General features: G+C 50.7%; 1 protein-coding gene across 3 annotated transcripts in view; it reads left to right on the top strand.

Annotated features, from left to right (window-relative positions):
• The first annotated feature begins 12,646 nt into the window (after positions 1–12,646).
• Scube3 (signal peptide, CUB domain and EGF like domain containing 3) overlaps positions 12,647–16,627 on the top strand; it is a 35,366-nt gene continuing 31,385 nt past the window's right edge. For all 3 annotated transcript variants that reach the window (XM_004624207.2, XM_023720732.1, XM_023720728.1), the window contains exon 1: positions 12,647–13,105. In XM_004624207.2, the coding sequence (XP_004624264.1) occupies positions 13,021–13,105 (85 nt within the window). In that variant the 5' untranslated portion in view covers positions 12,647–13,020. The remainder of the gene's footprint in view (positions 13,106–16,627) is intronic.

The raw sequence follows: 16,627 nt of genomic DNA, 5'->3' as shown, positions 1-16,627 counted from the left end.
AATGCCCAAGATCTTCAATCATCAGATCTCTACTGCTGTGAGTCCACAGCACACTAGGAAGCTGTGGAGGTGGGTGGGCCTAAGGGACCTCTTTCTGTCAGGAACTAAAGGATGAGAAACTGCAAAACCTACTGTGCATGGAGCTGGTGAGATGGCTCAGTGGTCTGGGGCACCTACTTAGAACAAGCTTAGCAAAAGCACAGGGACCACAGTTCAATCCCCCAGCACCACATGCCAGCCAACCCCGCCCCCTGGTGGGCTGAGCTGGCCACACACACACACACACACACACACACATTTAAAAAACAAAACAAAACAAAAAACCTACTGTGCAGAACTCAGGGATCTGAGAGATACAATAACTACAATAGAATGGGATTGAAACGAAAGCTTGCTGTAGGCCTCGCCAATGATATCAACTCTGCAAACCCCAAGGATCAAAATGGGGCCAGAAAATTCCCCCATCTAGAGATTTTTTTAAAAAAGCTTTAATTGCCATCCTACTGAGGGGTCCAACTCCAGCTTTGAGGAGATCTATTCATTGGTTAGATTTGCAGTAATGATTATTATTGTTACTGGTAGGAAGAATACACTCATTGTCTCCAGTGAGCTTCACAATGCTGCACAAACATGACCTCATTTCTCCTCAGAATGGGGCAGGTATTGTTAACTCTGTTTTCCAAAGCAGGACACGGAGGTCCATTGCAGTCCAACGCCTTGAGCAAGGCCACACATTAAGACAGGGCAGGCAGATGCAGCCAGGCCCTAGGCCACTCCCATTTGGGTCCCAGGGTCCTTCTCACTGGTTTAGGCTCCTGTGTATCTCTATAGTCAGTCCTCTGACTTCCTTTATGGTTCCAGAGGTGGTTCTAGGGATCCCAGGGGATCAGAACTGTCAAAGTCACCCACATAATATACCATGGGAGGAATAATCTTTGTGTTCCAGAAGCCCCAGTTCCAGAAATCAGAACCCTCCCTTGTTTTGGCCCTCCCTTCTCAAGTCTACAGCTGACTTCCCTCTTCCTTCCTCTGTAATTTAGGGGACTTATGGACCCTCTCCCATGGGTCCACCCAGACTGGAAATCAGATCGACACCAGATTTAGCCTTCTGCTGTGGGTCTCAGAACATTTTGGCCACACTGCTATTCTTTAGGCCTTTGCTAACCCATGTCCCAGGACACATTTTGTCCCTCCTGCCCTGCACCTTTCCTACCCAAGCTTCATGCCTCCCTGTACCCAAGAATCCTTCCCATTTATTCCACAGATAATCAAGGGGAGCTCACTGTTTGGCAGGCAGTGTGGGAGACAATGGGGTACAGTAGTGACCAAGCTGCTCTCTTGAAGTTCACATTCTATTAGGAGAGACAGGAAAAGCAAAAGTAAACCATTCACAAGTCAAATATTTACAAATTGTCCTAAGTGCATGCGTGCATACAAAAATGCCTCTAAAGAAACCGAGGCCTGTGGAGCATACCCCACATCTGCCCATGTCCCTTCTAGTTCATCCCCTCCAAAAGAAAGCTTGGCTGGCCTGGGTATGTCAAGAATATCTGTGTGGCTGAGGCGATGATGGAGGGCAAGAGTAGAGGGATACAGGATGGAGCTGATGAGGGAGGTAGACCAGAAGCTGGATTTTATGCTCAGAGGAAGGGGAAGGGCATGCAACTGGCCTCTACTTGGCAGAAGCCAGGGATGCTACTAAGCACCCTACAATGCACAGGATAACCCTCCAAGAATTCTGAGGTTGTGTAACCCACCTTTGCAATAGCTCTGGCTGACAGGAGAAGGATGGACTTTGAGTGCCAAGGATGGAATTAGGGAGACATAGAAAGCCATGCTACGGCACGGACCTGTCTAAACCTCTCCCCTGTGTCTCAAACAGTATGCCCCTGGTCTGGGGACTCCGCTTTCTGTTGGCTGCCAGCCAGATAATCCAGCTCATCTTCCAAGAAGCACTTATGCATTTGACCTGGGGCCTTCTAGGTCCAAAGAGCAGCCAGGGAGGCTGAGCAGGAGAGGAACCACATGAGGCATCCCTGGTACAGAGCTCCACTCCAAGTGGGCCTCCCCCTGCCCCAGCTGCTGCCGGCTCCACTGCTGCCCACTACTGCTAGCTCGGCACACTCACCGCCCCGTCCTCCCAGTGCTGGGCCTGCACGGGACTGCAGAGACCTGGGCAGAAGGCGTGTTATGCCCTGCACTTACAGCATGTTTATGAGTATTTACATCAGCACATAAACCTATCATTTACAGCCTTGGCATGTAAAGTTAAAGGACTTTCCTCCTCCTCCCCATCCCACCCAGTCCCTGCCAACTTGAGGTTGTCATTAAGAAGTAGGAAAGACACAATTGAGCCGTGCTGACAATGGGAGGTCTGTGAATGAGGAAATGTCTCCAGGGAGGAGGGGCAGGGCTGGCCACGTAGAGGGTAGAGGTGGGAGAGTGGAGGACATTCTTTTTCTACTACTACAGAAGTTGTTAGCCTTGTTTTTCGCAGTGTTGGGGATTGAACCCAGGGCCTTGCACACACTGGGCAAACACTCCAGAAACCAAGCCACACCTCAGGCTGGTTTTAACTCAAAAGAACAGGGCAGGAGGTATTGCGGGAATTCTGAAGAAAGCTATAGAAAACCTCTGTCTGAGAAATGAACACTTGGGGACATGTTTGTGTAGCATTTAAAAGAGTCATAGATCTTCTCAAAGAATTTGCGACAGTATGGGCTAATTCCAACCAAAATATAAATGAGGCTGGGGAGATGGCTCAGTGGAATAAGTGCTTCCCTGGCAAGCGCAAGGGCCTGAGTTCAATTCCCTGTTCCGGAAAAAAAAAAATGTAAATGACTAAAAAGATCCAGTATGTTTCCATTTTAATGGGAATTAAAACATTTAAACCTAAGAAACTACTCCACGGCTGGGTTGAGACACCTTCTAAAAAGGATGGGTCAGCCAGGGATATAGCTCAGTGGCACAAGCACCTGTCTGGCAAGCACAAGGTCCTGAGTTTGATTCCTGGCACCAAAGATAAATAAATAAAAACTAAAGATAAATAAAATAAAAACTAAAAAATAAAGGGTATAGGAAGCTATCTTCTAATCCTGACTTCCCTGGTTATCTACAAATAAAACTGAGGTTGGAAGTAGGAAAGAAACAGAGGGAGGAAGCACAACTGGGGCTGCTTTTAATCTAATTTGGAATCAAAAGGCTGCCTGAGATTCTATCCAATCGGATTCATTGAGACCTGGGTACCAGATATGCCTGGTCAGTCTGGAGCATCTGATCTTGTTAATGGGCCAATAAAAATTAGAGGGACAAAGGCCAAACCCTCGCAGTTCAAATGACTTTTCTGTGGAAGGGAGCAAACTCGTAAAGAGCTGTGAGTGAGCAAAGGAGTAATGGTTGCGTTTCATTAACTTTAATGGTGCTCGTTAGGTTGCCTTCCAAGGTCTGTGGGACTGGAGGGAAAAAGCCAGACCTGTCCCTGGGGCATCAGGTGAGTGGCTTGTGTGCCCAGTAGCTCCTCATGTTGAGCTTGAAGGAACCCGGCTTACTATGTGCCTGCCCCCAGGATCCCCAGGCCAGCACAAAGAGCCTAGGTCCCCAACTAATTCTTTCAGGGGGGAAAAAAAAGGACAAAGAACTTATGGAAAACCATCTCTAGGCTTGGGGATGCCACCAGGCCTCAGCACCCACATACAGGCCCCTCCTAGGGACATCAAAAGTCAAGGTCCCTATCCACAAGTCTCCATGAAAGACTCCTACCAGCCCAGGGCCAAACCCCCACACTATTGTCAGTGTCAGCCACACCCTTTCCTCCTTCACTACCCCAGACATGTTCAGTACCAGAAAGGCAGAAAACAAATAAACAAGGCCAGCAGAAAACACATCACCAAACAAACCCGCCTCACATTGTCCTCTGTGGTCAGCCAGGGCCTGGAGCCAGAGGCTGCTGGCCTAGAAAAGCCAGAGCAGCGCTGTGTGCCCCTGCTCTTCTCCTCTTCTTTCTCCTTTTCCTCCTCCTTCTCCTTCTGCCCCACTGCTCTCTTCTCTCTATCCATTATTTCCCTCCTTTCACATTCCTTTTATGTCCCCTGTCCCCCCCCCTTCTCTTCCTGTGTCCATGATAAAACAAATTCACTAAGAATCAACATGTTGAAGAAATTCTGCAGGGTACATAGAGCCAATCCGTGACTCAAACTAGCCATGCTGCTACTTTTGAAAAGCCCTCAGGGTTCTCAGAGCCCTGGCATCTAATGGGAACAGGTCTGCTAGCATCTGACCAGAATAGGCTGTGCATCCAGCCCCATCCCACCTTTGGATCGCCCCCCACCCCTTATACACTGGTCCCTCTTGACCCACATTATTAAGCTCCCGGAGACATCCTCCCCTCCGCACCCTCACCTCATTCCTGCTCCTGGAGAGCCCTCACCTCTTCCTCAGCTCCATGTAAAGGAATTCTGCGGCAGGATTTTAATTCTGAGGCAGGATTTAAATCTTCTCTTCAGAGTCCTTAACTCCAGATGGAATTAATCTGTTTTCCCCTTTATGTCATTATAATTTTGTTGGCACCTCCATATTTGGACATTCACCACATTCTGACCTATAATCTTAATTACTTACATCCAAATTTCTCTCTCCTACCAAATTATAAACTTGAAAGGAGAAACTAGGTCATCTTTGAATCACCACATCCCTGGCACATAATAAGTGCACAATACATGTCAAATATTAAAAATGGAATCTGTGTTCATAAAGAGACACATGTACAATTAATTCCATGTCTTAACTGCACCAATGCGGGTGTATCCCATTTACAAAAATTTTATTTGCAAATCTGAGGCACCCGGTTCCTTGAGGTTCCCTAAGGTCTTATTACAAGTATTCACCAGGGGCTGGAAGATGGTATGTTAGATGGCGGCACCTACTGGTGGTGGCTGGCATTACAGCATGGGGGTCTACCTAAGAGAGCTCTTCGCAGTCTTCTGCCTTTCTCCTATGCCTCCAGCTCCCAGTAGTCCCTCTCCCTCCTCAGCAATCTTGAGGTTGTTCAAGGACCAGGACAGGGCACCTTGGCTCAGCTTGTTCTCCTCTAGGATGCTTCGGGCCCCGAGCAGGACACCAGAGCCTGACTGTGGCGGTTCTACCTTTTTTTTTTTTTTTTTTTTTTCTGCTAAGTCAGCTGGGAAGAGAGGCGGCGTGAGGAAGAGACCTGCTGCCCAAAAGGGAGGCACAGGTTCCTATGTGTATCCATTCACAGGGCAAGCACGGAGCTGGCAAACATTCTCACAGCTGCCTCCTGGCTGCAGGCTTTCCAGCTTCTTATAGAAGCATTTTTAGTCCTTGAGAGAAGGGAGCCCTTCTCTCAAAACATAATAGAAAGGAGGAAAGGAGCTTTGTTTTACAGCAGTTCGCTTTATGGTCTACTTCAGGCTGATTCATGAATACTTTGAACTTTGCCCCAATTCCTCCACCCAATGCCTCTCCATCCTTTTCTCTGAGAAGGAAACTCAGCCAGGGCCTGGAGGAGGGCAGTCACAAGGGAACAGGTCTGCTCTCAGCAAAGTTAGGAGCCCATTATGAGTGTCACAACCCCATAGTCCACCACTCAGAACATGTTCGTGAAGGCCTCATCTGATTAGGAAGGTTTTTAACTGTTACAGGCTTAATCCTGCCGCTCTCTTTCACAAGGATATTTGTGTTTGGGGTGGAAGAATACAAGTTAGCTCAAACGAGTGGCTCTCACTGATGATATTTTAAGGATCAGTAGGAAAGATCTTTGATGAGGTGGCAGAAAATCCCCCAGGGACTTTAAACAGGCACCACTCAGGGTTCTGACACCTCAGTTTGCCTTTTGAGTTCAGAAGGGAGCTGCTATGGGCCTTTGTCCTCCACAGTCCCAGACCTGCATCACTCATCCTTCTACTTGACCAGCCTCCTGCCTCTGCCTGCTTTATCCAAGCTGCCATCCTCCAGTTCCCCAGACCATTGGGAGAGATCCTGTGCTCTGGTGTAGAAGATTCCAGCTCTTTATCTTTGTCTTCCACAATTGGGAGCTCTGGACAGAGTCTTCTCCTAAGCTCCCTGTATGTCCCTGACCTTTCTAATCCTTAGGGTTTCCATATTATTGCCACTCCAGTCAACACCCTCTGCCACCCTCCACCCTCAGCCAATCAGAAAACCCTCAGTCTAGTGGGCAGCCGGGCAACCAAGCCAAAGAAAGCTCTGCTTCCTTGCAGGTCACCGTGAGTTCACCAACCATTCATTCATTCATTCATTCAACAACGTTTCATTGGGCACAGTGTGTACCAAGCCTGTCCTTGGAGCTGAGGATACAATGGTGACTCGGTAGGTCCTTCCCTCAGTGGTTTCATAGATTACTAGAAGCGAAACAGAACACGACAGTACAACATCACCAGGACCATCACTAGGGTAGACTTCAAGGACCACTAGCCTCGTGTCCACTAGGGCAGTAAGATAACTCCACAGAAGCAGTAGAGGTTGTCCAGCTGACAAGAACATGGTGTGTGCCAGGCCTGCTAAGGCTGGGGTGTGAAGAAGTGAGGTTAGAAACATGAAATATCACTGGAGAGAATGGCCCAGGGCTGACACATGGGCCTCATATACCATGCTAAAGAGGTAGAACTTAACCCTGCAGGCAGTAGTCCGTGGGAGACACAGCAGGAGCTTGCACTATGGCAGGAGCAATGGGGATGGAGCTGAGGGGTGGCTTGCTGGGTGTCATGGGACCATTAACTTCAAGGCATATTTCACAGGAAGAGGACAGGTCAAAGGAGAGTGTTGTGGAAAACAATGCGCTCACCTGGGGGGAGTTACTTGAGGTCCTGAAAAATAATGCTGGCGTTATTAGTCAAATAGGCAGAAATACAGAATAGATGGAAGAAATGAGGAGGGAACTTAAGATATGGATCTGCAAATTGGACATAGAGAAGGAGAGCTTTATAGGAAACTGGACTTAGGGACATGGACTTGGGATCATCGGCAGGAAGGTGAAAGTCAGACATGTGAGGAAACTTATCGATAGGGCCTGGGGTATAAACCTAGGAAAGTCTGACCACACAGCCAGTATGGCCTCCCTTGGTCATGGAGAGCAAGAAGTGAAAACATCTGAGCTAGATGTCCACAGTCCTGCTGCATTTAAAAGGCCAGGGGCTGGAGAGCTGGTGGGAGATTCAGGAAAAGAAAGGGCTCCAAGAAGGGAAAGAAAAATGTTCAAGGGCTGTGGCGTCTGCAGAGAGAAGCTAGCTAAGCACAGGCGTCTAGTTTGGAGATGTGGAAGCCACCAGAGGCCTTGGGGAGAGGCCTGCATCAGGCAGCACTGGGCAGGGTGGGGGTGGGGTTCGGAGGCAGACCCCAGGGGCCGAAAGCACCTCCAAAGTACTTTGCTCTTGGTGCAAAGTGGAAAATGTGTTTCCTTCACAGAAGCATCCAGAAAGCAGGTATCAAAGTGACTCAAGTATGGGCAGGGAAGAGAGAGTGGAAAGAAACTGGGGTCAGGGGACAGAGAAGGTAGCCAATACAGAGGATGGAACAGGCGTGGGCAGTTGGGACCATGTTACCTCTTCCCCATGTCCTGGCAGGGCTGTCTGGGGACCTCTCTGCAAAAGCAACACTCAGGACCTGGGAGCAAGCGACTTCCAGAATCCCAGGACTGAAGCAGACTCCGAGAGAGCCTTGTTTCCAATCCTCCGCCTTGCTGGCCATGGCTCCTGAGCCATCCCAGAAGAGTGATGGACAAGGACAACAAGGATCAATCACCTGTCCACTAGCCTAGGAAAGCCCCCCACCCTGCCTCTTTTTTTCTCTTCCTGTTGTGCATTATTCTCTCATCTGCCAATCACTGATTTTTTTTTTTTCTCTTTTTTTTGCAGAACCAGGGATTGAACTCAGGCCCTTGTGCTTGCCAGGAAAGCGCTTATTCCACTGAGCCATCTCCCCGGCCCTCTTTGTTTGTTTTTTTTTTTTTTTTTTTTGCGGAACCAGGGATTGAACTCAGGCCCTTGCGCTTGCCAGGAAAGCGCTTATTCCACTGAGCCATTCCCTGCCACCCCCCCTCTTTGTTTTTATCTTGCCCATTTATTTGTCTAAAAGTCACCCAGAATAAATAAATTAGATAAATAAAATTAAAAATAAAAAGAGTCACCCAGATTCAACTCAGATCTCCCCTTGTCCATGAAGTTGGTGGATGACCATCTCTGTGTCCGCTGACATTCATGGCATTTTCTGGCCCTTCAGCAATGTGACATTCAGATATTGGCACATGCAAATCTCACCTGCCTGCCAGGACATGTGGCATGTGGGAGATTTTCATTGTGATTTAGAGGTTCCAGAACCCTACTTGGGCAGGTGTCCTCTTTAGCTGTAGAACACATTTGCTATTTCTTTCAGACCCTCTAGAGAAGGAAGGACAGTGTGTGAGGTCAACTAGTACCATCTGCCACTTAATGACAGGACAGGTCACCTGCAGGAGGAAGAATGAGTGAAAACTGAAAGGGGTCCTATGGGGTCTGAGAAACTAAGAGGGTTCCGGGGGGGTCAGAGGCCTAAGGGCTGCTGACTGGGGACTCAGAAGTCAGGGAGACATGGGTTCTGCTCCTACCTTTCCCTTTTTCAATATTTTGCATGACATTGGACAAGTCACATGACTACTCATCAGTGACACAGGCAACGGCTGAAACCTTCTGTAAGAGCTCTGATGCTGCACGGCCCTCCAGAGCGAAGAAGCCCTGGATGTGACTCTCATCCTGAGTGCACTGGGTCTTTGTGCACTCTCCAGAGGCAGGAGAGAGTAAAGGAGGTACACAAGCTTTGAACTCTGTCATCCTACTTGAGCCTCAGGTTTCCCATGAGAAAAATGGGGATCCCTACTGGTGGGCCTGGTACAGTGCCTAGCATGTTGAAAGGCCCCAGTAAGGGGCAGTTAGGAGCTCCAATTATGTCTCAGAATATCTGTGCCTTCTATAAACAAAGAAGGATGTATGCAAAGCAGAGAATCCAGAGCTGCCGTCCTGGCAGGTCAATTTCCTTCTCTCCGTATTATGGGAGCGCTGCTGACAGAGGCTGTGTGCTAGAATGAATGGAATTTTACTCATTTATTTATTTTGGCAGAACTGGGGATTGAACTCAGGCCCTTGCACTTGCCAGGCAAGTGCTTATTGTACTGAGTTATCTCCCCAGTCCCATGAATGGAATTTTTGGAACCTTCCCAGAAAGAATGTGTGATAGACAGGAACCTGTTATAGGATGAGAATCACCGCGCTGACTGCCCTGACACTCAGCAGCATCAAAGCGTGGCCTGGGCCAAGGCTGCTCCTTCCCAGGCACTGCTATACCTTGGCCATCAAACACAGTGTCCTTTGTCCCTTCTGAGAAGTTGTGAACGGCCACCTCCACCAATGGCACACCAACTCTGCAACAGTTTCCTTTGCATTATCTCACTTAATACCATAACCCCGTGAGGTTGCTATTCTTCTTACAGGTGACAAAGTGAAGCTAAGAATGAGAAACTCTTCAGAAGCCACACAGGTAGAGTAACTGAACTGAGATTTGACCTGCACATTCGTTTAGCTCTAGAACCCAGGCAATGAGACACTGATGTTCTCTCTGAAATGTTTCGATAGGGGCTGGAGAGATGGCTCAGTGGTCTAAAGCACCTACTTAGAACAAGTTTGGCAAGGCATCAGGGACCGCGGTTCACTCCCCCAGCACCACATGCCAGCCAGCCCCGCCCCCTGGTGGGCTGAGTTGGCCACACACACACACTTCTCTCTCTCTCTCTCTCTCTCTCTCAAATAAATAAAAAATAAATAAATAAATGAAATGTTTCGATAGCCATTCTTCAGATGAGAAAGCTCAGGCTCAGAGAGGTGTAATCACTCTCTAGGAAGAGCGATGACTGGGAGTTGGTAGGGCCTAACACTGACCTTGGGGCCATCTGTTCTGGCTCATACCTGCTTCCTGGTAGACTACACTGCCCATCAAGGTAGGCCTGTTGGGCTCCTTTTTACATATGGAGAAGCTGAGCAGTAGAAAAAGCAAGGGCTCAAGGAAGAAGACTTGGCAATGTAGGGGAAATCCCTGAGTGTGGCAGGCGTCTTAGCAGAGGGAGCCCTGAAAGATCTGAGCAGGATGGATCAGCTATGCCTCAGACTGGTCCTCTCCCCAGATTTACTTTCAGGGGAAATTTGAAAGAAATGAATAGCATAAGTATCCCTGAAGGAAGCGAAGCCAGGAATGCAGCCTAAGAGTGAATGTGGGAAGCCCACAGCCCCTCAACATTTTGACCTTGCTAGTTACATATTATAAGCTGCTTCTTTTTCCTGATTTACTGTCCAAGTGTGAATCCCTATGAAGTGGACAAAGCAGAGGACAATGTGGCCAGTACCCAACTTACAATGCCTTGGTGATATGATCCCTGCTTCTACCCCCACAGAATGGTCTGAAGGTCTAGGGGTGGGCTAGAACTAGATTGAGTGTCCAGTGGGGTGCAGAGGGCAGATGTGGGGGAGGAGCTTACCTGGTTCTGGAGAAGTAGAGGAAATGATCCCAGGAAAACTGATAGGATGACACAAAAAGAAAGTAGGGTGAAGGACACCTAGCCATCCAGAGCTGCAGTGGCTTGGGTGGGACAGCTCGCATGAAAGCCAGGGCAACAGTCACATCCGGGGACCCTACATCATTCCCCCAAACTCACCAGGGATGTGGGGTAGGGGTGAGCTAGAACACCTCTCCTTGTGCCCAAGAGACTCAGCAGCAGTGACAGGGCAAAGCCAGGCAGAATGGGGTCTTCCTCAGTGTCCCGTGTAGATCATGGGCACTCTCTGGCAACCACCAATTTTTTTTTTTAAACTACTCTCTTGTTTGGGGCTAAAAGGGTGGCAAGTTTGCACTTGTCCTCCAGCCCTGCACATAATTGGTGGCAGCAGGCAAAGCTACTGCAAGGGGAGGGGTGTTTCAATGGAATGAGAGGGAGAGATCCTTAAGAGCAACAGGGCTGGAAGGGACCTCGGAGATTATCTGACCCAGCCTTTCTGTGGTCTCCAATCCATTCCCAGAACCAGCACGCTCACATCATCATGGTCACCTCTCACATCGCCCAAGGACTCTCATAACCTCCCCACCTCCCCATGCTTTCTCCTGTCCCCTTCCATCCCTAGGTGAATTCACCCTCTTGTCCAGATGAGGAAACTGAGGCCCACTGAGAGGTGACTTGCCAGGGGTCACCTTTACCATTGATAGAACCAGAACAGGGAATGTGAAGCCAGAGTCTCCTACCTTCCCACTCAATCTCTCCAAAAAGAGGAGCTCCGCTCTTCCCCTAGGTAACATGGAGGCTGCTGACAAAGCTGATCCCGGCTGATGCCAATTGCCTATGTCATCTTTAGGGAGATCTTGGCCATGGCCCTTTCCTTCTGAATACCTGGGAGACTGACCTGCCCTTCAGAACATTATCTCTGAATATCTGCAGGGATCTGGTATGATCAGTCTGATCACAGGCCCATAAAAGCCTTCACCCTTCTAGTAAGATCTTTCTTCTTTCCCCTACAGTGTAAGGCAAAAGGGTGTAGAGCTTATGAAGGGGTCACGAGGCAGTGTTGGTAGTTGGGAGACACTGCTCCTTCAACAGCTTGTCTCTACTTCAACATATCCTGGGAACCCTCATAGTTGGAGGGATGAAGGGTTAGACCTAGGCCCACGGCTAGAAGCTATGGGTACAGCCTTGTAGGAGTGTGCTTGCACCTTGTGTCTTGGTGTTCATGCACAACCGCTTGGTTCTGTGGGTTAGCTTTTCGCGAGTGTGTCCACATGTCCACGTCTGTCTGGGAAAGGTGGCTCAGTGGACTTACTTCCAAAATCCTAATTGCCCTGGAGCTGTCAGATTAGCAGGAGAAGATTACTTTCTTCTTAGTCCTCAAAGTGGACTCAAATCTAGATTTGGGATTGAGTCCAGAGGACCGGGTGAGATGAAGGTAAGAGCTGGGAGGACGTGACTTGGCTGGAGTAGGGGGCCATCTGTTTCCAAGTTCTACGTGGTTGTGTCCCGCGTGTAAGGCTGTGTCGTGGGCACACCCGAGTGCCGGTAAAACCCACCTCCGCCGCAGCCTCCCCGACTCCTCGCGCCCTCTTTGTCTCCCAGCAGAGGTGTGCGTGCAAACCTGTGCCGCTCACACCCTCGCGCCCCCGCTCTCCGGGCGGCAGGCAGAGAGGACGAGCCGGAGCTCGGTGTGTTTGGTCTGGAGCCGAGCGAGCGGGGCTTGCATTGATCCATTGATTGTGCGCGGTCTGCGCCTGACCTCCTTGCTCCCGGGGAAGCTGTCTCCATGGAGACCAGGCCCGCTCCCCCAGCGCCGGATTGTAAATTCCTGCAGGCAGCGGCCCGGCAGCTTGGGGAGGGGGCCGCCGCGCCCGGGCGCGCAGAGGGAGCGGCCGCCACGCCGAGGCCCCATTTGAAAGAAGAAAAAAAAGGGGGGGGCACGAAAAAGGAGGTGGTGGAGGAGGAGGCGGGGGAGGAGGAAGAAAACGAAAAGGAACGAGGAGAGGAGGAGAAAGAAGAGGAGGAGGAGAAAGGGGAAGAAAAAGAGTTGGAGCCCGAGAGACCCAGCAAGAGCGAGAGGAAGAAAGAGAGGCAGAAAGGGCGTGTTTCTGCTCCGCGTTTCCCCTCCCCTTTCTCAGGTCCCTCGCTCCGGCTCGGCGCTCTCCGGCTGCAGCTCCCTCCGGCGCAGCTGGGAATCCGGTGGGATTCCGGGCTCGGACTCCCTGCAGCCAGCTGCGCCGGGCACCCCCGGCCTCGTTACGCTCTGAGCTTCGCTCTCCGCGACGTCCGGCTGGGAGCAGCAGGCAGCATCGCAAACCTCCCTCTCAGGGCGCTGCGCGCCCACAGCCCCAGCCCGGCCCCGCTGGGGCGCCTTTCCCCTCCCCCTCCGGCGCACCGGGGGCTCCCGCCGGCTTCCGCCCTCCTGGGGCTTCGAGGCGGCACCGGAGGAGCCGCTGCGCTGGGCTCCAGCCATGGGCTCGGGGCGCGTGCCCGGGCTCTGCCTGCTCGTCCTACTGGTCCACGCCCGCGCCGCCCAGCACAGCAGAGCTGCGCAAGGTAAGGTGGGAGGCTGCTGGGACAGCCGGCCCCTGCCGAGGGGCAGGTGCTGGGAAGCCGGCTGCTGTCAGGACCCAGCTCGGTGTCCCCGGGGTCCCCAGCTGGGGCCCTGACCTCTGGGCGCCGCGCCCAGGGCGCAGAGCTGGAGGAGCGAGCGGCGGAGGGGATGAGTGGGAAGTTTTGGCGGTGTGCAGAAGTGACCATGCACTTCACAACTCCACCAGACTTCACTGCCACCCCCAGCATCTTCGAAAGACTTTTGTCCTCTGAAGTCAGAGGGAATCCTCTTTTCTCTCAGACGTTGCCAGACACTTAAAAGTTGTGGCCTGGAGAGACTTCGGGAATGAAAACTTTTCAGCTGTGCTGTAGATCCCCACCCTGCATGCAAAGTTCAGAGACAGAATTTCCAAGTTGCTGTCTTATCAGTGAAAATGTGTTAAAGAAAAATAGAATCCTTTACGGAAAAACCGACTGGTCTCTCACCGGATGGTAGGGGGCCGAAGAAGAGAAGAAAATTTCTGTGACTGGCTTCTGGCAAGAATGTTGCATTTCTGCCTTTTGGGGGGAAATCTCTTTCGTCTTGCATGGCTTTCATTTCTTATCATAATATTTATTTATTAAGTCCTCGGGTTTCCAATTCCATTTAAATCCAGGTCAGTATTGCATTAAAATAACAAAGTAAAATTCCAGGCTGGAGAGCTCCGACAGATCCCTCTAGGAATTAGAGAGACTGAGAGGCCCTTGCGCCCCAGTCCGTGACCCCTAGCTCATCGCCTGGCCAGGCCCAAGGCTCTACTAGAGGAAACCAGGCTGGTGTCCCACAGTTCTCTGGGGACAGACCCCGTCCCCCTTGACCTCCTGCTGCACCCCTCCCCTAATGGGAGTCCTAACTGAAAAGAGATTCGTATGGACAAAAAGAAAATTCCTCCCACCAAGGTTTTGTTTGGGAGGTTATGATTCTGCCTATTGTCCCCAGGGCTCCTGAAGCCAGCAGGGGTGAGGAGGTGGCAGGACCAAGAGGAAAGTTGAACTTGGGAGTTGAGAAAAGCTGTGTCTGGCAGTAGGGTCGTGGTGTACTGGGGCCTTGAGCACACTTGGCTCTTCAGCTGCTTGGCCCTGGATGGGCTCCATTCTGACTAGGATGGAGCTGCGTCACCACCATCCTCCTCTTCCAAAGCACCACCTCTCCAACGACCCCTCTTCCCTCCAATCTGTCCTTTAACAGAACCACACACTAGAGACCCTCAACTGTCAAATACCAGACCCCTCTCCCTCCCTCTCCGCCTGAAAACTGCCTCTTCTTCAGTCTTGGTTCCAGACAGTCCACAGCTACGCCACCCCTAGCCTGGAGCAGCCCCTCTCCTCACTGTGGATTTGCTTGTGTTTTCATAAACAAAGCTGGCTTTTGTAGTGCGTGCTGACTTACTCATAACATGGAATTAGCTAGGGAGTTTAGTCTGAAGGAACAGATTTCATGCAGTAATCTAAAGACTAGATAAGGGGCTCTTTCAAGTTGGAGCCAGTGTCTGTAGTGGCTAGAGATCCTGGGGGAGGGTGCCCTGGCCAAAGGAGAAGCAGAAGGAGACCCCTAACAGGAGCAGATGCCATCAGGACAAGGCTCTCCAGCCTGGGAGATCGGCCCATCTTCCAGGGACAGGAGGACTCAGAATCCTGGTGGGGTACTCCAGGGCTCCCTCTTTCATGGGATACCCTGTTGGGTCCTGGGGGAAATGCAGCTGGAGGGGAGACCCCTACCCTGGAGGAACTTGTAGGCTGTTTTGTTCACTCATGGGCCACACCTGCTCTGACTGGGCTGCAATTAGTTTGGCATCTTTGTGCCCTCTCTCCCTCCCTCCCTCCTCCTCTCCTTCCCTCCCTCCTTCCTTCCTCCCTTCCTTCCTTCCTATTCCTGAGTCTAGCTTGGCACAGAATGGAAGCCTCTCATTGACCCCTGCTATTCAGGAAATCTATAAACTCTGTCCGCCAGAAGTCGCCTAACAACAGGTTTGTAAATTAGAAAGTGGTCTCTGGACCCAGATTTGCACGCATTACCAAAGGAAGGGCAAGTACTGTTTGGTCAGGGCAGCCTATGGTCCTACCCATAGACAGGGTGCTGTGGGCTTTGGGGAAGCCTCCCTCACCCCTGAACATATCACCCTACACCAGTACTGTCAGTGCCATAAAGTTTGTCTTCAATGCCACATGCTTTTAAACAAAACTCAAGCAGATCTTTAAAATACAAATACCCTTGGCAGTTGTCTTGCATGGAGTTAATGTACCTTTGCGGATATCTGTGTCTTTGTCCCTTTTCATTAGAGATCCACACACCAAGAAAGCCAGAGTCACGTGGAGTGGGGCAGGGGGGCAAGGAGATGATTCCTACCTATGGGTGAAGTGGAGTGTATATGTATGTGTGTGGGTGGGAGTGTGAGGCTCACCACAATCACCCACATGGGACAGAGCTGGGCAGCTGTGGGGACTGCAACTTAAGAGCTGCGCTGTTGTTTCCCCAGTGAGAACTCCAGGGCGGGTCAGCAGTGGGGGGGGGGGTGCTGGTACACGGTTCTGAGTGTTTTTCAAGTGCCTGTCTGTGTATGTTAAGGTAGACAGACTGGATAACCAAGATAATTGTTAACTTAAAAGCATTAATTTGCTTTGCTTTTTCTTGAGGAGAGGGGTGGCCAGCAGTGGTTAAAAAGACCTAATCCTTGCACAGGGCTCAGGTTACAGCTGAATGAAAAGGTCTCAGGCCTCCAGGGGGGGTGAGCTCCCAAGAGAGTCGACTTGGCTGTTTTGTTTACCTGATAATTTTCTCTCTTCTTTGGGGATAGAGCTTTGATAAAGTCAGGTATTTAGATTTTTCAAGTAGCACCATCCCTGGGAGTGAGAGTGTTCATCTGGCAGGGAACAGTGTCTCTCTGTCTCGGTGCGTCTCTCCAGGTCTCTGTCTGGGTGTATGTGTCTCTCTTTCTTTCCCCCACCCCTCTCTTCCTCTTTAATGTGGCTCTTTCCTCTCCTCCCCGCTTCCCTCAGCTCCTGTGGCCAGCTTGTACAGTGAGGGGACTGTTCCTCCTAGCCCCTCCCTCCAAAATATGAAATGAAAACCATAACCGTGTCAGCAGGCGAGGTGGTTGTGCGGGCAGCTGGCTGGTGCCTGTGCCCCTTCCAGGCCATACAGGAGAATGAGAGAGCAGAGGTACTGACCCTGCCTTTGGAGCAATCTTTAACCAGTTCCCCCCAAGCCCTTTTTTCCCAGAAGCAGGCAGACTGCTTAGAAATCCCTCAGGAATCCCTCTGACCTCTCTTTTCTCAGTGACCTGTCTCGGGGGTGGGAGGGCAGGCACAAAAAAAAGTTTATGTCCTCCCCCCCCTTACCTCCTGTCACTTTGAGTCTCTGCGGGGTGGAATGAGAGGGACACTGAGGCAGAAACGCAGCAGGTAGAAGAAGAAAGTCATCAACTGTCCTCAGATGAGATGGTTTGCTGGAACCTTCTGCAATCTGAGAGCATAAGAACCGGTTTG

This window comes from Octodon degus, unplaced genomic scaffold (genome assembly GCF_000260255.1).
Source record: "Octodon degus isolate 3935 unplaced genomic scaffold, OctDeg1.0 scaffold00005, whole genome shotgun sequence".
In the NCBI taxonomy this organism is placed as follows: domain Eukaryota; kingdom Metazoa; phylum Chordata; class Mammalia; order Rodentia; family Octodontidae; genus Octodon; species Octodon degus.
Note: the sequence above shows the minus strand (reverse complement) of the source record. Positions and strands in the feature narration are given on the sequence as shown.